This window comes from Dysidea avara, chromosome 3 (assembly GCF_963678975.1).
Source record: "Dysidea avara chromosome 3, odDysAvar1.4, whole genome shotgun sequence".
NCBI lineage: Eukaryota > Metazoa > Porifera > Demospongiae > Dictyoceratida > Dysideidae > Dysidea > Dysidea avara.
The window spans coordinates 41,655,721-41,678,705 of NC_089274.1; the positions used below are offsets into that span (position 1 = coordinate 41,655,721).

General features: G+C 39.3%; 1 protein-coding gene across 1 annotated transcript in view; it reads right to left on the reverse strand.

Moving 5' to 3' along the window:
- The window catches only part of LOC136248518 (E3 ubiquitin-protein ligase rnf213-alpha-like), a 226,598-nt gene that overhangs the window by 100,334 nt on the left and 103,279 nt on the right, over positions 1-22,985 (reverse strand). The window contains exons 15-28 of the mRNA XM_066040292.1: positions 22,741-22,861; positions 21,896-22,122; positions 21,764-21,846; positions 21,574-21,707; positions 20,871-20,951; positions 20,701-20,811; positions 20,508-20,650; positions 20,226-20,448; positions 19,939-20,157; positions 3,676-3,797; positions 3,485-3,628; positions 3,253-3,436; positions 3,134-3,201; positions 2,956-3,088 (exon numbers count right to left, since the gene is read on the reverse strand). Of these exons, the coding sequence (XP_065896364.1) occupies positions 2,956-3,088; positions 3,134-3,201; positions 3,253-3,436; positions 3,485-3,628; positions 3,676-3,797; positions 19,939-20,157; positions 20,226-20,448; positions 20,508-20,650; positions 20,701-20,811; positions 20,871-20,951; positions 21,574-21,707; positions 21,764-21,846; positions 21,896-22,122; positions 22,741-22,861 (1,993 nt within the window). The remainder of the gene's footprint in view (positions 1-2,955; positions 3,089-3,133; positions 3,202-3,252; positions 3,437-3,484; positions 3,629-3,675; positions 3,798-19,938; positions 20,158-20,225; positions 20,449-20,507; positions 20,651-20,700; positions 20,812-20,870; positions 20,952-21,573; positions 21,708-21,763; positions 21,847-21,895; positions 22,123-22,740; positions 22,862-22,985) is intronic.

A 22,985-nucleotide genomic window follows, 5' to 3' on the forward strand; every position in this document is an offset into this window, starting at 1 on the left:
TGAGCTCTCTTGTGCTGAATAGTAACTTGATGCTTCTCCTCATGGTACCACGACAAAACTCCAAAACCCAGCACAATGAAACAGCTTCAAACCATACTTTGGGTAAGTGGTACGCCTACACAAAACAAAGCATGACACTCTACTAATGGTTACGATTAATTCTTTATATATTGTTTGGAAAAAAGCACTTTAGTGTCCTTGTTAAAACTCCAAAACTGTGAAAAGCCATGAAGCAGTGGGCCTTATCTTGCGCTGGGTTAAAACTGACAGTGCGTTTCACTATTTTATTACATCAGATACTCACCTTAGTAGTTGTACGTTCGTTTGAACTAAACTTTACGTCTTTACTCAGTAGTACCCTGCTACGGTACAAGGAATGAAACAGCCTATTGCGTTTAGCAACGGGTGAGAGGGCGCGTTAACTGGATGACGAACCGTAACGAGGATTGTACGTGACGTCACTACAGGTTTAATAGGCGCGTTGCCAATCCTTTATTACGTGTATTATCTATGGTTGAAGTCAGAAAATTGGATGTGTGTGGAAGCCTTGTTTTGTCCAATTCAGTCACATTTGATTAATTGACATTAATATCACTGCAGGTATTTCTTGGCTTTAAATTATCCTGTTTTGAATAGCCGCACTCTTTCATCACAACTGAGTTCGGTATCATTTAATTTTGTGATTGTGTATGCAATCTCCAGAGACTTGTTTTTGTCTATCTTTCAAAATTTTGTGAACTAAAATGATCTTGGATTAAAAAAAATGATCTGGTGATAATATTATATCTTCACTTATGGCTTCATAATATTTGTTACATGTGTTTGGTTTACGTGTTATAAGTCTCTGCATGATTTTGATCTGATTTCCATACTGCCTAAACTGTTATGTAAACTAGTTAATTTTTACTTACCTTGGTAAACTATTTTCATTTCAATGGAATAAATATGACAACAAATTCCACTATTGACTGTTCTGTTAGAGTATCTTAATAGTAGAGCTGAGCGATAGTAGAAAATTCACTATCACGATAGATATTGAAGTATTATTCACGATACGATAATATCACGATAATTACACTTTGAATGATCTTCAGTCAAGTTCCAAGTATTCAATGTATGTTAAGAATAATTGACATCATCATTGATTACTATTTGCTTGGTTTTCTTGTAAGTGCATCAAATAGGTAATTAATTGTAATTAATTGTGTGGGTAGACAAGTAGTTATAAAACAACTAAACCAGCTTCTCAAGCAGCATTTTTAGTCCCTTTGCAAAATGATCGACTAATTGTGTGAGCGGCCGATAAATATACACAACCAAACATTTCGTGAATAAGCATGCCTAAAGAGTTACAAAACAGTTAAATAAACTTGGTAACAATGTTTCTAGTAATCTTACAACAATATCATGATAGTAAGCTGTAATTATCATATCGCGATAATGATTTTTTGATTACGAGTATCGAACTATCAATATTATCGCTCAGCACTACTTAATAGTACATTGGTTACATAAGCTTGGTTTTTGTGCTATAAATATTTCACTGACTGTTGATTAGATTTTCATGCTGTAAAAGAAAATTTGTGCCTTGATACTAATTAGTCTGAAATCTACAAGAAACTCAGCTAGTTGTTTAAGCAGTAGGCATGACAACAAATGGCATTTGTGATATTTGAATAATTGCATATTTCTTTATCTAATCTAAACAAACTTAAGAATGTACATGCATTCTAATGTGCTAGTACTACCTTCCAAATTTGAAGTGAATAGTCCAATTCCACGCAAGCTAAAGCATTCATGGTATGGTAATGAATACTAATTTATTACACGTTGAACAACATTCGGTGTCCTTTGGGAGGCCTTAAAATTTATTGAAACCTATGGGACTAAGACTTTTACACTTCACGGGAGCCCAAACCATACCGTTTATTCTTATTATAAGAACATACTTTTATAGCAGCCACTATACTACAACAGTGATGTGAAAATTGGAAAGATACGCTGTGTTGTGATTGAGAAATCAGTGATCTTGTGTCAAATGGTAGTGATATCTTAAGTTTTAAAACCTGCATCTTTCCTAAAGCAAGGTATTTTTACTCTTATAAGTATAGAGGATCGTTAGGCAACAAAACATGGCCACTAAACTTACTGTAACGGGTTAAATAATTGCCTAGTATTGATAGAATCACAGCGATGAAAGATCGCCTATTCCTGTGATAAAATTTTGCATAGCGTTGTTCCCAGCCTTGTAAAAACGTAGTAACAAAGTTTATCTTACTAAGTAGACTTTCTAGATGCTGAAAACAAAGTCACTAGAGTCTTCTGCCATGCTAAAGTCGATTCTTTCCGCTTTACAATATAGCGAATCTTCTCAAACTATATACCATCGTAATGCTAACAACCTGAAGATTACAATTTTGTTCTTATAATAAGAATAAACGGTACAGTTTAGACTCCCATGAAGATTTCTTATCTCACTCCCATAGGCTTCAATACATTTTAAAGGACACCGGATGTTGCACAATCACAATTATTAACCACCACATTCCTTAGCCCTTGTGTGAAAATGGGCTATTGAATAAAGCATACATGAATTATGGTGATTTCTCAAAGTGTTGCGAAAAGACAAAGAATAAGAAGATAATGAGAAATACAAACAAAACAAGACAAATTTTGAAGGCATGTACCCAGTGGATTCAACTCAAATGTGGAATAGTAGGTACTCACCCCAAGTGAGTTTACACAGCAAAAATGGTTACTTTTGTTTGCGATAGGGATATGTGAACATGAAATTTACTTGGTTCCTGTATAATACACATTTATTTGTCATGCATCGCACCACCATTTCTTGGCTGGTGGACACACTATTGTGTCTTGACAAAAGTTTCTGTGATGAAAAAAGCATTGCAAAGTACAAAAAAGGTTCATCATGCTGTGCACATACTAAGAATTTACCTGTGTATAGTTGGAGTCCTCTGGAAAACTACTACCAAATAGAATTAACGGATCATGATCTATAAGATCTCTCTGTTGTAAAATTCTCAGAGCATCATAATTCTCTGTGAGAAACAATAAGTATCGTGTTTCCCTACAAATAATGTTCAATAAATTATTTTTATACACAATATTTTACCCATATGCAGAGTAGGCTTTTGACTGTAAACTGGTTTTGATCAATCCAATAGAGGTACAAGGATACTCCTGTAATATAGCTCACATATCATCAAAAACAAACAGATATATAATATTTACTTCAAAATCGCTGGCAGTCAGCTCAGATTCTAACACATCTGATAAAATGTTTCTGCGAAATATTTGAATTGTTTTGTCAGTATCAAGTCTTCCACTGAAATTTCTTTTTAAGCAATGTTGCAGTTGGTTCAAAGTTAAACATTTTCCAGTTTTCTGAGATATCCAGTATGTCATCTTAATTAAACTACACAAAAACATTTTAAAGTCTCACATTAACCCCCTTTATTCTAACCTATAAAAGTCACGAAGGCCAAAGAATTCCTTTTTAGCCTTTGCTTGTTCTTTACATACTTCCAAGTATGCTTCAGCAAATGGTTCAAACAAATCTTTCAACCTTTCACACACTTGATTATCACTACTTGAGTGACAGATACCCCTAAAAGGTATGTTAATTCACACTTTGTGGCACAAAATAAACCTCACTTTGCACTCAAAACTAGCTCCTCCACACCAGGATCATTCCTTGTTACCATTATTCCTCTGTTCATCTTGGCTGGATCTAATGCCCAGTTTGAAATTCCAATAAATGCTACTCTATCTGCAACCTAATGAAAAATATCATTGCATAATCAAAATGAAAATGACTATCACACAAGGTGAGTAAACTCAACAAAGATATCTGCATTATAATAACACATGGTGAGTCTAACAAGCTGTAAATATAGTGAGTGTGAGTATAGATTACTAGTGCAATGCAAATTATTAATTAAAAATGAAGTAGGGTTCCAGTGATAAAAAGTAATGAACAAGAGATGATGGCAGCTATGATGGAAAATCTCTACTTGGCATTGTATCACTGTGGGAAAATCCCTAAATTGGCATTTTTTCACTATATGTGACCCAGTCTGAGAAAACCGGTCTTATCGCCCATGCCAGCAGATTTGATTTTTCACCCAGGACACAAAGCTACATGAATAAACTATCTAATTCCACAATCAAAATCAGCTAGACTTGAGTGGTCTGGTTTTGCTGGCTGCTTTTCCCAAGCCCAGTGGCAATCTGTACGTGCGGTGTGGGGCCTTAATGGAGCTCTGGTCAGCCTGGGGATGACTGTATGTGGCTGTACAGCTCTGTGGTGTTGAATAAGTAGCTCTGTGGTGTTGAATAAGTACCTCTGCTGTGAACTTCCTTCCATTTTAGCCAATTTTAAGACCTCAATGGTCCAAAACTTGGCCTACTTCATGCCTACACCTTCCTTTTCAATTCTTGAACACTGCCTTCCAGGCCCCACCTCCCACCCATTTTGCAGCTCGCCTGATACAGTCAACCTCGGTTTAAAACTATCTAAAATGGCGGGAAACTTAGTTGTTGGCTACTTGTACAGTGGATGCTGTTGAAGGTAAGGAATTGGCATAAAACGTGTGAAAATTTGGTACAGATAGCTTCAACCATTGGTGAGCTACAACACACTAAATACTTAAAACCGACCTTTCTCGATACTTTTAATAGGCGATAAGCCCGGTTTTCCCAGACTGGGTCACATATTTTCAATGCCACAATAGGGATTTTCCCACATTGCTACAGTACAATGCCAAGTAAAGATTTTCTATCCTACTATCATCTCTTGTTTCACTACCTTTTATCACTGGAACCCTACTTCATTTTAATGATAATTTTAAGAGGTTGTGACTGTTTTATTAGATCCTAGCTTAATCTAATACTGAAGCCTCCCACAGCACAAGGAAAACTTGTTAAGCTATACATCACTAGCATTCAATTTGGCCTATTACAATGAACCATTGTGAAACAGCCTGCTCAACAGGTGTAGTGGGTGTCGATTGTGTGAGTTACACAATTACTGTGGACTTTGCAAATGGCATGTTTGACAAAGCATTCTGTAGGAGTTTCTATTCCACAAGAGCTTGTATTCAGGGTTGTTATGTATTCCCTATACCTGAAACACCACAACAAGGATTAACACAACAAAGCACCTCCACAATTATCGTGAAACTAAACATCGAGTTACTGCACATATTATAATACTTTTACTATATTTGGATCAATGAGTAAATGAAATAACAGGCCACTACATACTAGTAGCATACCACAATGGTACGCATAGTATGCTTTGAAGTTTGGTCGTTAATGAGGTATTTAAAATCCAATAGTTACCGCGGGTAGGTATCTAAACTGGTTAGATACTTGTGACAAATTTTTTTGTCACATGCGTCATGTGTTTAGCTGGATTCCAGTCACAACAGCCATCAGAAATCATCACTAGAGTGTGAAAAAACACCACTGGATAATAGAGATGATTGCAGTATCTAGGAAGCCTACCAGTGGGTTGTTTTAACACTAATTCGATCAGAAAGCCGCCATTATTGGTAGTGACCAGAGCCAAATGAGCCATAGTCTAAATTAGTTATCGCCCAAATCCACGGTATCTTCGCTATTTTAGAGACCTTCAGAATGGCACATAATCACCTCAGGCTTCGCCCTTGGTGATTATTGTGCCATTCCTCAGGTCTCTAAAATAGCGAAGATACCTTGATCTGTGCGATAACCTACACATATGTACTTACTATTACTGCATATATTATTTTGTGGATATGAAACCCAGTGATAGACTAATGGTAGAACAAATGAAGGAAAAATTGGTAAGGATCTCTCAAATTGTTATAGTGGGCTTGCAGAAGCATATGGTAAAGCCCCAGTTTCCTGTTGTAATGCTTCAGCAAATTTTTTACTAGCATGACCCTATAATATAGCTACTATGTCTAAGTAAAGGGATTGATGATGATGCCAGTTGGAGTCAATGAAATGAACAGTAAAACTCATCAATGGACTGTTGGAATTGCTCGTCCACAAATCAGTAGTTATCGCAAACCAAGTGGCTAGTTCAAACTTTACTTTTCCTTCACTTTATTGAAGTAAACTATTTTCTTCCTGGTAGCTCATACATACCTTGCCACCAGTGCTCTAAATCCTGGTTTTTCAACCGTATATATGGCCACTCATCTGTAACAATGAAATAACCTGATTCAGCTCTAATGCTCATGGTGGCTTAGCACTGAATTTCTTAGTGATTTGATCCATCACTAATAGTTGGCTGATCAGGCAGTGGCTGACTTGAACTGGCTGACTGTGAATCTTGGCATGATAAATTCTCTTTCTGTGCTGACAGAGCTTCCATAATACTCTACATGGTAAAATGATTCATCAAGTTGCTAGTGTTGCTTCCCTGTGCAGGTATGCAAATCAAACAAACTAACTTGTCTGCTTCTGAAGTTACTGTTTCATTTGTCTTTAGCCCAAAGTAGTTCCACACTATGTTAACTGAATGTGATTCTTTAATCAACTGCAGCAACATGTCATCTTGGCTGTTGGTTATGTTTAATAAACTGTTCACGTGCATTATACTCATGCGTAGTTCAATTGTCATCCCAACATTGTCAATACTGGTTTCATGGTTTATCAGAAACTTCTTTGGTATATATCAGCTATTGTGGACTTTAGCACTGTTGCAAACCATCACACTGGTATACCGTACAAACCTACTGCTGTGGCTGCACTAGATAAAGGTGCACCCACAAAACTAAGTAATCATGCATGCTATTGGTTTATTACACAACTTGGCTTCATAGGTTATTAGGTTCTAATGTCAAGCGCATGTTATCTGTTTGACTGCCACCTCAAATATAATGTGTCACAATGGTTTCTTGACATAAAGATGAAGAGCATTCCACTATTTTATGCCACAACCACAAACTAACATGTAATACATGTGTGCCTTTCAGGGTCCAATGAATGTATGTCCTCAGTGGCCTGAAGTTTTCTTTCATCTCCAATTTTATTAATCATAATCTTTATGTGAAAAAAACAACAACATTATATTTTAGGTGGCAGTCAAACAGACAACAGGCCCTTGCCATTAGAAACCTAATAACCTATGAAGCCAAGTTGTGTAATAACCCAATAGCATGCATGATTACTTAGTTTTGTGGATGCACCTTTATCTAGAGCAGTCACAGCAGTAGTATAGTATACGTATAGCCTCTAGCATTGTGCTTGTGGTTGGCAGACCAAATAGAGTATTTTGGCAATTAAAAATTACTAGATTTAATGTTAATGTTAGAGATACACTAACACTCTTCTGTGAAGGTATTATTCATTGTTTAGAGTATTTCTATGATGATTTTTATGGCAAGAATTTTGGGGACACCATATTGGATCTGTACTACCATAGTGCATGACTATGTAGATATTACTGATAAAGTGCAACATCTCTGTACAATACGTATACAAAAGTTAAGGCAATGCTCTGAGTGCTTCATGTGAAACATAGCTTGCAAAAGAGTTGGCAAGTGACAAATAAAGCATGTGAGTTATATTTTGTCTTGAGACTATGAGCAACATGCTTACTGGATATTATTACACTGTGTATTAGGGGTACTGATGAAACCCGGAATGGAACGGAACGGAATCAATCAAGGCGCGCGCCAAGTTTAAAAATTGAGATTGTGTACTGTTTCCAACTGTCACACAATAACTAGAATTGAGCTAGAATTAGTTTGCTTCTGTTTATAGGTATGCTAGTAATCGTTCACTCGAAAGTCCTATTAAATGCCCACCATGTGGCAAGGTGTGTGGAAATAAAATCTATCCAGTTCAGTTTAATCCTGATGTATAAGTACTTCCTTACCATTCCAAAAGGTAAACTACTGTAGTATTTTCATGTTGTAGCAGTATTCAAGCCTTTTTTAATACAAGTGTCGCTGGTTTTATGAAGCAACTATAATTCTACCATTATTGGCAGCGATTTACGAGAGTTAGCAAACTGCAGTATGTTATATTAACAGTGCTTACAAAAAATAGGTTAACAGCTTAGCTAAATGATTGCTGTTCAGCTTAGGCGATTGTACAACGTATTCTTGCAGTGGGTATTAAATAGAGCCGTCGAGCAAATGACTTCTAGCATGTCTATAGCAGAAACAAACTAATTCTAGCACAATTCTAGTTATTGTGTGAAAGTTGGAAACAGTGCACAATCTGTTCAAAAAGATTTTTTAATTTGGCGCGCGCCCCTATTGGTCCGTTCCATTCCGGCTTTCATCAGTACCCGTGTATTAGTGGGTAGGTATTACTGCAAGGTATATGCCAACATTGATAAATGCTGAAAACAACAGAAAGAAAACAATTATACTATAATCACAACAGAGTTTCTAGGATTTGGTTTCTATGGTATATTATTAAAACTTTAAGGTAAATGATAATAATTTGAATGTTAGTAGGGATCACAGGATTTTATCATACAGTATGATAGTACTGTATAGTAGGGGTTGATAAGAAATCATATGGTTTCGGGGATTTTCGCACCTTAAAAAACGGCCTTGCAATAAGTTTTACCCGAAAAAACCACCTGGAATGCATTAGTACTGTTATAATGATGCTGTACCTTGGGTAAACGAAGCAAAAAGTCAAATATTTCGATGTGCAGTGAGTTTTAAAAATTTTGAAACTCACCTACATTTCGTCTGCCAGCCTGCCTGCTGTAAGACCCGGTAGCACTAGGTGTATGGCTCCAGAAATTTCAGATAGTCAAGGTAATGACAGTGGATTCATGAATCTGTTGTTCCGATTACTTTCTGTCCAGTGCACCATGCAGTTTGCTTTCATCATTCATTGGCTTCTTTGTTCTTCTTGAAGGATAATTAATAGTTGTGGCACTTAATATTTGCGGCACGCACCACAACTCAAACTAGAGATTTTAACAAAGTGTGAATACGTGTGTGTAAGATGAGGGTGAACGGGTGTAGTACCCAAGGACTTGTCTCTAGCATTTGTTAATGCTGGGTAGTCATTTTATATAGTCTTAATTTCCAGTTTAGCTGTTTTGTGAGGTAGCTAGCTAATAAACGTGGATCCACATCGAGATCCAGACTTCTAAAAGCGAGGGTTCCACTCTTATAATGGTGGACTCTCCAGCAATGTTTTACTGTAAAATCATCAACATTTAGGCCATTAGAAATGCAGCTGAAGCCTTAAACAGTTGCTGTAATAGCTTTATAAGACAAGAAGATAATTATTTTTAGAGGCGCTTATTGAGTACAAAGGTAAAAGATAGCTGTTTCGAGTGATATTTATACTATGTGGGAATCAAAAAGAGTATAATATAACTAACTAGCTAGACCAAAAAAGTAAACAAACTAGCTATTTAAAACATTTCAAATTTCAAAAGGAAGTAGGGGTTGATATAATATAACATGCTACAAAAAGTAAGGAAACAAGCTCAAAAAGGTTACAACTGAAATGAGAAATGATCCAGCAGTAAAAAGTAAGGAAACAAGATTAGACAACTACTTGCTAAAATGAAACACACTATAATCCCTACTTTTGGCTAATTTGATGGTCTCATTTCAAGATGCTAGCCAATAGTAGGGATTAAAGTGTGTCTCATTTTAGCAAGTAGTCGTCTATAATCTTGTTTCCTTACTTTTTACTGCTGGATCATTTCTCATTTCAGTTGTAACATTTTTGAGCTTGTTTCCTTACTTTTTGTAGCATGTTATTATTATATCAACCCCTACTTCCTTTTGAAATTTGAAATGTTTTAAATAGCTAGTACAACACTTTGAAGACATATTTAATCTCCACATCAGTGAGTTCAGTCACAGCAGTTACATGACTGAGCTATGGATGGTGCCATGGCGATTTAATTAGCACTATGACAAGACATTTTTGATCATTGTTAGGACACATTTGGGTTTGATTGCACTTATACCAATTCCACCGAATCGCCATGGTGAATATTTGAAACCACAGTTGATATTTTCTGGATGTACATCGTAAAGCTTTGTAATCCCACGTTACTTAGTGCTAAGTCCTATCAAACTAATGGTACCTGGAAAAGTAATCATGAAGATCACAGTATTAAAGAAGAAAGAGGACATACTGAAGAGAGAAGTAGCAACTTGAAAGCCAAGCAAAAGTAAGCACAGTTAATACTATCCCTACTACATGTATTGAATTAATTGAATTTGATCTTTTAAAACTATGGTATTATTTAATTTCTATCCGACTGAAGCCATACATCAAAGTAAACAACTGGGAGTATATGGTAGTTAAACCCCAGTGCATGGTAGTTAAACCCCAGTGCATGGTAGTTAAACCCCAGTACATATATGAAAATTACACATTAAGGTAAAAGAACTGCAATCAAAGCAAATTGAAGCCATACACATTATAAAACTACATGTTCAGCAAAAATTGAAGCCATACCATTGCAAAAACTACATTTTCAGCAAACAATTAAGCCATACACAACTGACATGCTTATAAAAACATTGTTTATGAACTTGACTACTTCAAAGTGTGGGATAGAAGCTAGTTAAACTCCACCTGCACTCGTAGGATATCTAGTTATCAACACCACAGCTTCGCCTCAGGTTGATAACAACGATATCCTACTCTCAATTTTCCTTGGTTTTGTATAATTAAAAATGCTTCCATGCATTTCAATTCTTTTATAGTCACCTTTTTTGGAAGTGTAACTCAAACGAACTACTACCAATGCTCAGAAATTTCGTATAAAAATTAGCTGCAAGAGTATTTATGCAAAGGGGTGTGTTAATGTTATCTCTCTCACATGCACATGAATTGCATAGTGGTATTGCTTATTTGATAAATGTGACCAAATTTTACAAAACTGATCCAAATCGCACATCAGGCAAAATCAAACTAACACCTCCAGTGGATAGCTACACTATTTACTAGTAGTTTTGACACTCAGTACCACTCAAAGTACTCAAGGCTGGTTTCAACAGACGTCTTTTCTGGGTGGTGTGTAGAGCTCGAGTGGCAGTTTTAGGCCTTGTGAAGGACCTGTGCTTTTACTGGTGGACAGCCTGATAATGTTCGCCAGATGCTTTTCTGTGGATTTTGCTACATATCAGCCACTAAGGAGCTGGCCAGCACAGCCCTGTAATCTCGTTTCTGGACTCCAATCGTGATCTGCCACCATTTTGAGATCTAACCCTTGCCCACCCTGCCACCCTCCACCCCTTTGTGAGCACTAGTGATACTACTTTGCTCGTCCAACTGCTCAGATTTTTCTATCTTATTTTACTACTTCACTCGTCCAACTGCTCAGATTTTCTATCTTATTTGGCGGGAAACTCTACAAGTAGCTACAAGTACAGGAAGTGGCCTGAAAGGTAATAGATTGATGCATCTTTGTGTAAATTTCATACGCGTACTTGTTATCCTTGGATAGTTGTGCTGGCTTGAATTCTTTAAAACCGTTTATCTTGAAACTTCTAATGTGCGATTTGGATCGTTTTTCCAAAATCCAGTCACACATTATAGTCTAACCATGCTAATTTCAATAATCAATAATCTTCTTAACTGTTTTATTGTAGTTTGTATGGTGTTTTCTGATAAAAATCTCAACAAAGCCTTGAGTCTGCTTTTCATTTTTGTATGTAACAGCCCCTTTGGTGCAATTTATGGTAGCCCACAAAACTCTCGCTGTAATTTTGGTTGATACAACACCCATACAATCTATTAGGAAACCTGTTTACACCATATTCAGAATAGGGCTGAGCAATACTGCCATTTTAGTATCACGATCGATACTAAAGCCACTATTCACGATACTGAATAGTTCACGATACTTACAAATAAGTCTGCATTGCTCAGCATTCCTGCAGGAAGTCCTTATAGGTGATAGCAAACTAGCCACTATCATCCTTGTTTACAGTAACAGTTATTGTAACACATGCTTTGAGTTTGTTATGGTGTTCACACCTCTCTGCAGGGGAAACCAGATGGGTGGACTTTATCATTTACAAGGATTCTTGGCCAACTACTGCATAACAAATGGATTTTTAATGACAGTAATGTACAGGCATGGTATCACGATAGTTAATAACAAAATATCGTGATATCGATACTTTCTAAATATTGCAATATATCGCTAAAACGGTAGTATCGCTCAGCCCTAATTCAGAAGCCAGTTTCATGACTATCACACTTGCTGCTTTTAACATACAGCTACTTTGGTGCACTAGTGTGGGTGTTGACATACAGACATTTATATATAACACACATACACACGGTTAGTGCCAAACCAATTTAGGAAACTTGTGGGTGTATGTCTGGTAGTACATTATTCAGCAGTAGATGTTGTTTACTCTGTAAATAAAAGTTAACATCATTGACTATTACGGGGAACAATGGGTCATGTGCACCATGCAGCGTTACTATTTAAGCTATGCATGTGCGCACTCAACTCAAGGCACAGACGAAAGTATTGGAGTCGCAGATTTTGTCCAGCTCTATCAATTGAATAGCAGCCCATCATGCCGAAAACATCGAAGAAGTCCAAGAAGTCCAGTTCTTCAGCTGACCAAGACCTAACACAGGCCACTATTGCCCAACTCGCCAGGCTGACAGCAGAAGTGCTACGTCTGCACCTGGTTTCTCACCACTTGGTCACAACTGGAACAAAAGCGGCAATGGCTCAACGACTATACAACGCCATTCACGCACCGCAAGACTTCAGCATGGAATTGCAGTAGCAGAATCCCAATCCATCGTCTACATCCCAGCAGCAAGATGGAGTTCCAGCGTCCCACCAGCGGTCCATGTCGCAACAGCAAGGAACCCACCCTGTGCCGCAACAGCAAGGAGCTCCTACCTCCCAACAATCCTCGCTGCCACAGCAGGTCGTCTCCTCATCATCAACTACAGCAGCCCAACAGCAGATCGTCTACTCGTCGCCTATTGCAGCAGCCGCCCCTTCGGAGCTTGTGAGACTGTTTGATCAGTTTGTTTGCCAGGCTGCTTATAGCCAAACAGTACTTTCTACCAGACCAGAACCTGCTCCCCTCTCTCCAGCATCAATCGCTGGCTTCGCCAACGGACTACCTGTAGCCACCCTGTCACTCCAACAGAACCCAACACTCACTGCCAGTGCTACTTTCCCACCACCCTACACCCAACTGCAGCAACTACAGCCGCAACCACAAGTACAGCCACGACCACAGTAAGTGCAGCCACAACCACAGCAGGCACAGCCACAACTGCAGCAACTACAGCCACAACTGCAGCAGGTACAACCGCAACTGCATCAAGTACAACTACAGCCACAACCACAGCAGGTGCAGCCGCACCTGTAGCAGGGGCAGCTACAGCTACAGCAAATGCGGCCACAGTTGCAACAATTATAGCCACCATTTCAGCAATTACAGCACCAACTACAGCCTGTACAGCTGCCACCACAACAGCTCCAACAACTTCAGCTACCCCACTACATAGCCCAGCAACTGTCAGTGCCAGTACCAACCCATCTGCAGCAACAGATCCTCAGAGGTGAGTATGTTGATTTCTCTGTACTGCTTGACAAGACATCATTTGTTGATATTACACACACCACACCACACAGCATGCACAAACCTCCACCAATATCCTCATTTTCCATGTGAATGCAGGCATGGAACACCTACCTGACAGTTATTCTCACACACAACCCTGCACGTGCCCTTGAGCTGGTCGGCTAGCAGAGAATTATCACCTCTGCCAGCCAATTCCTTCCCTTAAAGGCTTGGCTCAGGTATGACGGCCAATTCCGCACCATGGCTGCCTCCAACCCTTACCTTAGGTGGGATCAACGCCTCCCAGATTTATGGCATGAAACTGTTACCAGCACTACTAATACTAACACGCAGCGTTGGCCATGTCCCTATTGTGGTGCCAAGAACCATTTCCCAGACAACTGCCCTCACTCGCCCTTTCGTGACAGCTTGCAATGCACTAGACCACCTAATCGCAGAGAACCCGGACCTCCAATATGCGGTGACTATAACAACGGACAGTGCTCAAGAAACGCTTGCACCTATCAGCACATCTGCTTGTCTTGCAAGGGCTGCCACCCCCGCGTCTCCTGTCCAGACAGGAGACCAGTTACCCACAGACAGTGAGGCCATGCCTGGCCATGCATACACAACATACACTACAACTTTGGAACACACTCCGTGCACTGAAGTTATAGGGTATACATGCACTAAACTTTCACAACACACCTTATGTAGTAGCACTGTAGACAGTGGCCACAATGCATCATACATTGAACCTTTAGAATACAACTCATCCATGGGAGACTTACTCCATGTACACACCCCTTATACTAGTACTTTGGGTCATAACTCCTACATATTCACACACTCTCGAACTAATACACACTCATTGGGCACAAAGACTCCCCAGCCTAAGCACATACCATTCACTAATCCCCCAAAGTCACCAAGCACCCCTGCAGAGCACCTGCCACTACAACTACAGAATCTTATTACAATTAATACATAAGGTACACAGAACCCCAATCAACATACATAATCTCCATAGGGAACTTCTATCTCACCCCAATCAAACATATGTGCAAACTCTTATTTACAATCTCCAACACGGCTGTGACATTGGCTACACTGGACCACACTTTACGCATTTTAGCAACAACCTTGCCTCCGCATCCCAGCAACCAGACAAACTAGATGCTAATATCGCCACAGAATGTCAAGCAGGTCGCATTTGGGGTCCTTTCAGAACCCCTCCACTCCCCAACTTCCGTTGTTCAGGACTGGGCTTGGTCCCCAAGCACGATGGGGGCTGGCGCACAATTTACCACTTATCTGCTCCTTATGGGTCCAGCATCAATGATTCCATCAAATCGCAGGACTATACGCTATCTTACTGCTCAGTGGACGATGCATTTGCAATAGTATCCACGTTAGGAAGGGGTGCTTTAATGGCCAAGATAGATCTCAAGAATGCATTCTGCCTCATCCCAGTGAGACCACAGGACTGGAACCTCCTTGGAATTAAATGGCGTGACCAATTTTACATTGATACCTGTCTCCCATTTGGCCTCCGATCTGCCCCCTTCCTCTTTAACCAACTACCTGATGCTATTCACTGGTCCCTCCAACACAACCATGGTGTGCGCCATGTTCTACATTATCTGGACGATTTCTTTACTGCTGGCTCACCTGGCTCAACAGAATGCTCACACAACCTGCAAGCAATGCTTTCACTCTGCACAACCATCAACGCTCCTGTTAAGACCTCTAAAATTGATGGACTCTCAACCGGACTCACATTTTCTGGGGATTGTCATAGATACTGAGGGGATGACTGCCGGTATCTCACCAGAAAGAAAGGCAGACCTCATCTTATCAATTCAGTCGCTTAGGCGAAAGGACAAATGCGCCAAATATCAACTACTTTCCCCGGTAGGAAAGCTGTTATTCGCATGCAAAGTAATCCCAGCTGGTAGAATTTTCCTCTACCACTTGATAGACCTTAGCTACACAGTATCACGAATGCATCACCACCTCCACTCATGTACAGATGCACACTTAGATCTCGATTGGTGGCTGGCCTTTCTCCCCATCTGGAGTGGAACATCATGCATCCTAGAGAGCAGCTGGCCCACCTCCCCATCAATGTCTCTGTATACGGACGCTTCCGGCATCTTTGGCTGGGGGGCTTACTTTGGTCTGGACATTGGATCCAAGCAGACTGGTCACCTGACCAAATAGGCAGAGACATTGCATGGAAGGAACTATTTACCATAGTGTCAGCAGTCAACACTTGGGGCCACCATTGGCCTCGAAAGATAGTATTATTGCATTGTGACAACCAAGCAGTGGTAGACATTTGGAAAAAATGTTCCACAGTTTGCTCGCAAGTTATGGCCCTTGTCCGCATGCTTTATTTCTGTGCAGCACAACACAACATACATATCATAGTTACTCACATTGATGGCACTAACAATTGCATTGCTGATGCTCTCTCCCGTTTCCAGGTACAACGTTTTCACAGACTTGCCCCGGAAGCAGCCAACAACCCAGATACCATCCGTGCATGGCCGATCCAGCTCTTACGGGACACTATCAATCCTTAGGGGTTGCCGCATCAACCAGGAGAACATACCAAGCTGAAGTTAAGGCACTTCATCAATTCTGGGCTCACTACGCTACTGTAGCTTTCCCAGCCTCATCACTCACCCTACAATACTTCTGCTGCTATATGGCTTGCCAGGTATCGTATAAAACCATCAAAGTATACCTTGCTGGCATCCGTCTGGAACACCTAGAGAGAGGCTTTGCAGACCCTACAAAAGATGAACTGCTTCACCTGCTCTGCACAGGAATCAAGAGGTCACAAGGCATATCAACTCGCACCCGCCTACCCATTACCATCAGCGTCCTCCAAACATTAAAATCACGACTCCGCATCGATTCTTCTTTCTCTCCTTTTGAGAAACGTCTGCTCTGGGCAGCATTTACCATGGCTTTTTATGGGTTCTTGAGAGCCAGTGAATTTGCAACTCCATCTCTAACCTGGCAGCATGTGCAACTGGTTGGCAATAAGTATACAATTTTCATTGAGCAGTCTAAGACAGACCCCTTCTGTTGTGGCCATACAATCACCATTCACATCCACCTGCCCTGTCAGAGCACTGGAGCTATGTGTTGAGACAGTCCTCCAACCTTGGGACAATTAGCAATACACATACACTGAGCATGATGAGCAGTACACATGTCGAGCAATACACATACACTGAGAATGATGAGCAATACACATACACTGAGCATGATGAGCAGTACACATGTCGAGCAATACACACACACTGAGAATGATGAGCAGCACACATGTCGAGCAATATGCATACACTGAGCATGACGAGCAGTACACACACACACTGAGCATGACGAGCAGTACACATACAACGAGCATGACAAGCGGTACACACACAATGAGCATATCGACCAGTACACATACACTGAGCATATCGAGCAGCACACATACACTGAGCATGACGAGCAGTATCAAGCATACAACGAGCGTATCGAGCAGTACACACACACTGAGCATGACAAGCAGTGAGCATATTGAGCAGTACACATACAATATTGAGCAATACACATATACGATGAGCATATCTAGCAGTACACATAAGCTGATCATGTCGAACAGTATACATACAATGAGCCTATCTATACACATACAGAATGAACCTAGCTAGCAGCACACATACAGAATGAGCATATCAAGCAGTACACATACAACGAGCAGAGCTAACATACCATTATGAGGAACTGAGATTAACCTTCAGAGGCTGCTTTATTCCCACTGGAAATGTTGGCATGGGCAAGGAGTGCTGGTACTGATTGTAACATCTGTGGAGGGGAGTGTATGTACAGTTGGCAAGCATTACTGCTCCATCTTCCAAGGACTTTGATGAGCCAATCTGGTATGCCTGCTGCAGCAACAGTGGTCGCTGCAGCAACAGTGGTCGCTGCACCACTTCTAAAACTGTGACTAGAGTAGATCTGCTGGCTGTAGCTTGTGTCCTGCAGAAGGCGACGAATGACGTTTGTGAGCTGCTGTCTGTTTAATGGGGAAAATCTGCTGCCTTTAAAAACTGGCACATCATGCTCAGTGTACGTGTATTGCTCATCATGCTCAGTGTATGTGTACTACTCGACATGCTTAGTGTATTGCTCGATAGGCTCATTGTATGTGTATTGCTTGATATGTTCGTTGTATGTGCACTGCTTGATATGCTCGTTGTATGTGTATTAATTGATATGCTCGTTGTATGTGTAATGCTCAATGTAACGCTCGTCATGCTCAATGTATGTGTACTGCTCGACATGCTCATTGTGTGTGTGATGCTCGACATGCTCATTATGTGTGTGATGCTGGATTTAGCTTATTACATGTGGGGATCCTAACCCACCTGCATGTGTAATGTGTTATTGTGCGTGTATAACCTTGAGTTTGTTGAAATTGGGTGCAGTGAAGCAGAATGATGCTCGCTACTTAATAGCTATGGTGATGAGATCACGTCATTAATGCAGAATGCTGTGCACTAACTTGGTCAGGCACTTCACTCAGCCATGTTCTGGACTGCCCAATGTTCTCCCAAATTAGGCCAATCATGCACCTGAGCTTGGGTAAGCTTGGCTAATACAATAAGATGTTAATGTGTAGTTAATGTAGCTCAACAAAACTAAATCAGTTTCTTATTGCAAAGGAATTGCTCTCATTCCTAACTGTTTTCATGAAACACAAAAAATGTGAAAAAATCTGTACATTGAGGATGTAGACATAGTGAATCTGCACAATGTGACACACAGATTATTGAAATAAGCATGGTTAGGCTATAATTTATCAAATAAGCAATACCACTATGCAATTCATGTGCATGTGAGAGAGATAACATTAACACACCCTTTTGCGTAAATACTCTTGCAGTCAATTTTTATACGACATTTCATTTAAGGAAGTTAAACACAGTTCATGTTACACTCAAGTAACCATGTAACACATCATGGATATGAAGTGATAAGCTAGCACATTAATAAGAATAAAGAATTCACTTTAATAACGATAACGCATGCACAGTAACATGCTCCACATGACATCAAAGCAAACAACCTACTCACCCCTATATTATTCCTCCCTAATGTTTAATAGGTTACATTGTCAATTATTTCACCAATCAAGTCACCAATGATTGTTTCACATTAACCAATACTCGTACATAAAATATTATGTGCTACTCAACTTTGAACATGTATACTCTTTCTCATGTACATCTAGTTATTGCTAAAATGCAAATATATGCAGGAACTGTGATCATCTCAATAATTTGTAATGTGTGCGCATGTATCCTCTCTAGTTCTTCCAATGCAGATGATGCTAGAGATGACCACTGATAGCTATGTGTGAATGTACTAATTTTCTCTGTGTAGTCCGCCTACTGTACCTGCCCAAATGCAACCTGGCAATTGTGTGATGACCATACATGACCAGTGCAATCAACCTGGGTACTGCCAGTGAAATCCAGCTGCAGATGACTGCTAATCAGCCTCGCTTGAAGAGTTGTCATGCAGATTACAGCAAATATCTGTTAATTTCCACTGTGGTCCTAGTATGGCTGCCATATCACGGCAAATACTGGTGATCCTTTTTTCCGCTCCCGTTATATATACTAGCACTGACAGTACATCATGCAGTACTGCAATGGTTTTACTATTGCACATTCTCACTGCTTATAGTACCTCCATTCTCTTCTAAAAGAGAATGTGACAGTACGGGACTTCACTTACGATGATCACTGCATTTGATTAAATCAAGTTTCTAGTGAAAAGGAAATTGTGGGTGAGAAACTTCCCTCATGTCCAATTCTTTCTCACACCCAAGCAGGGGTGGTGGAACAGGTCACAAAGCCACCTTTGACAATGAAATTTCAAGCATACAGTACAACAGATATGGTTGTTATTCTTGGAGATCTGGGGGCTTGCTCCCAGGAAAATTTTCATATTTCAGAAGTTCTGAGTTTTAGACTATTGTACAAATGCTTTCAAAGGAAATGTAAAGAGGTGACTGTTCTATTAGAGAAGTTTACTGCTCTATTAGCAATCTTTCCTTGTAAGTATTGTTTAATAAGGTTGGGGATTTCCACCACCTATGCACCCAAGCATAGCTATGAAGTTTGTACTTTGGTCACGGTACTTCCATTTTTACTAGGCTTCCCATGCAGAGGTCAAGACCCTGTATGCATACAAAGGGGACTTCCAGCTCATGATAACGACAAACACAAGAATCTGCAAAGTAATGTAAGTTAGTATTAAACATTTAACTGTATCTAGTTATATCAGTTTTAAGAATATTTACGTTATTAGATCCAGTAGTGGTTCCATCTTCAAGTAGAGGATGTAGGGTTTTCAATGGCAGACTAGGTGAATCCTCAGCCAGTCCAACTTCATCTAACACAACTACGGAAACACAATTTTGCCCTTTCTTTTTCTCCTGAAATCTTGTAGCATTGTTAAACACTTCCAAAATAGTTTTTGAAGTAGAATGCTGACTGCATTGATATGAAAACAGCTGAACCTAATATGCAAAGTAACAAAAAATTCTTGAAATACTGCTTTTATATTATCAACTAATTACACGTGTACCTGCTTTAACTTTCTAAACAATGGTGAAGAAGATGCAGCACCTTGCATTGAGTCCACTACAATAGATTTAGCTAAAGATTTAGAACTACCTGGCTTCCCCACTAAGAACAAAGGAATTTTTAATTCAATACAAACCACCATCATAAAAACATTCTCTCTCAAAGCATTATTCCAAGCAATATTAGGTGGAAGTTTCATATTCTTTAAAAACACTTCTTGGCACCTAAAAATGTATGTATATCCATTTTAGAATGAATTCACGCCAGCAAATGACAATACTACCTTTTAATGTGATCAGTGAACAGAGTACATTCTGTATTAAGTTTCCCGGAAATCATTTTTTCAAAGTCCTCACGATTCCGTAGTTTTGTATAATAACAAACTGCAATTGACAAAATCAGTGCCCTTTCTTCAGTATCACATGACTACGTAATTGCAAAAATTAAATACATGTATTTAGCACAATGTAACATACAGTATCACTGGGTGGATAATCTTTTTCAATTTGAGGAAGAAATTTATGAAACCAATCCATTACTATCATAGCTCTCTCAATATCACGTAAACTAACAAAACTACATTCACCCTGACAATGCATTGTACATAGTCATGTAAATGCTACAAATTATACAAGCACCACAGAACCTTTTTGTTCCTCATGAAAGTTTGACAAGCCATCAATACTTCAGTGACTCTGTTTACATCAAGAGGCTCAATTCTTGAAGACTATAAGTGTAACAGGTATTATTATTACAATAGTGAAGAGGCTACTTAATTAATATAATATATATGTAACACTTTCACACCTCAGCGATTATATAGATGCTAAGGCCAAATCAATTGTGGGTCTAGGTTAAGGGAGAACTAGTGCTATAACTTATTCAGCATGTTTCCGCACATTTCTGAATACGGACCACACCCCCATCATGAAGTTACCACTCAGCACAAAGTAACCAAGCAGGCTTATCTATCTAGGCCTTTATTAAACTCCATGATTATTCCATAAACGATTCAATAGCACTGATTAAAACATTAAACTAGTGTAACCAAAATTCTCCGTGATATCTCTAGGATTTGTATAATTGATTGTAACCATAATGTACTAGTTGCTGACCCATAATCAAATTTTTTAGGCATGCTATCCAGTGGTTGCACTTGTATTGGATTGGGTGACTACTCGCCCTGTGCAGGCTATCAGCCTGATATGGATGGGAAGTGTTACATATTAGCTGTAACATGGGGCATTTTGGCTTTGCCTGAAATGTATGCCCTCTGCCCTTGGACAGTCGGGCATACATTTCAGGCAAATCTCTCATGCCTGTGTTACAGCTATTACGTATATACGTACATATTTCTCAACTATTTTGTTAGTGTAATCTCGTTCTGTTTCACTGTTAAGTTGTCCAAAGTCATATACCAGTGATTGCATACTAGATGGAAGATCTAATACACGGTATACCAGATGTCGGAGAGGAACGCTACCTATAAGATGAACAAATAGGAAATCACAATAGTCATCATACTATTAAAAATCATACCAAGTTTTTGCTTGGTATTAACTGACTGAACATAGTATCCTAAACCAGCTCTTTCCAGTTTGTTTATCATCTCTCGAGAGTGTCTGTGGAGAACAGCAGGATAACAGGCAAGGTTAAGCATTGCAGTTTTACCTTCTATATGGATTACAAGCTGCAATAAACTTAATGTTTTCCTCAATGGGTTCACCCCTGATACGTTTATCACACATCACTTCTTTTATCAAACCAATAGCTTCAGTAGTGTTGGCCTCATCAAAGAACATCACTGTCTCCAAGCCATCCTTGGCATTCTTCTTAGCTAGCTTCCTAGCTTCTTTCACTTCTTTTACAATATTTTCTTCAGAAACACCACCATGAACCTACAGTGCATAAAGTATGCATAATACATTTTGGAAAATCTAAATTTCACATATGTAGCTTTGAAATAAATAGTACATAGAAAGCAATCTGATTATGATTGGCAAACATAGGTATGAATTTTCACCAAAGATGCATCACATTATCACTTTTAAAGCATTCCCTATACACTACTATGCAATTTAGCTATTAGGTGTATTGTGAGTTCCCATACTGCAGTGGAGAATGGTGGTTGGAGGGTTAGATTCCAGTAGGCTTTAAGACAAAGAAGGATAATGATTGAAGGCTAGGGATGAAACTATGCATGGTCCTGTAAGGTGGTGGCTACATTGCAGCATAATAAGCACAGAAAAAGTTGTACAAGGCCATCCACAAACATCATATTTGCAGCCAGGTACTTGCTATAAGGCTAGAAGAAGCCATTCTGACTTGTTACATTGCAAAGACATTACAAAAACCAGCCTTACGTAGTTTGATAAACGCTGAGGTTTAAAGTAGTAGTTTGCTATACCCAATGGTACTTCGCTTTTGTCTGTTGTGTTGCTTGAATCAATTTTGCAAACGCTGGTTACATTACTACATACATACAGGAACATTGCATGACTTAATAGTGCAACAACCTTCATTATCACCAATGTTTTACAGCCTGGAGATTTCAGAGATAGAAGATCGCACATGTACTTGATCAGTCTGGTTTTACCACATCCTGTTTCACCCATCAGTATGACAGGTATGTTACATCTGCATAGATGAGAATGTAATTTAACACCTACAAATTTATCACATAGCCAGGGATTTTTGAGAGACAAAAAAAACAACAGTTGAAACACCACCCTTATGAAACAAACTTATATTTTAATAGTGC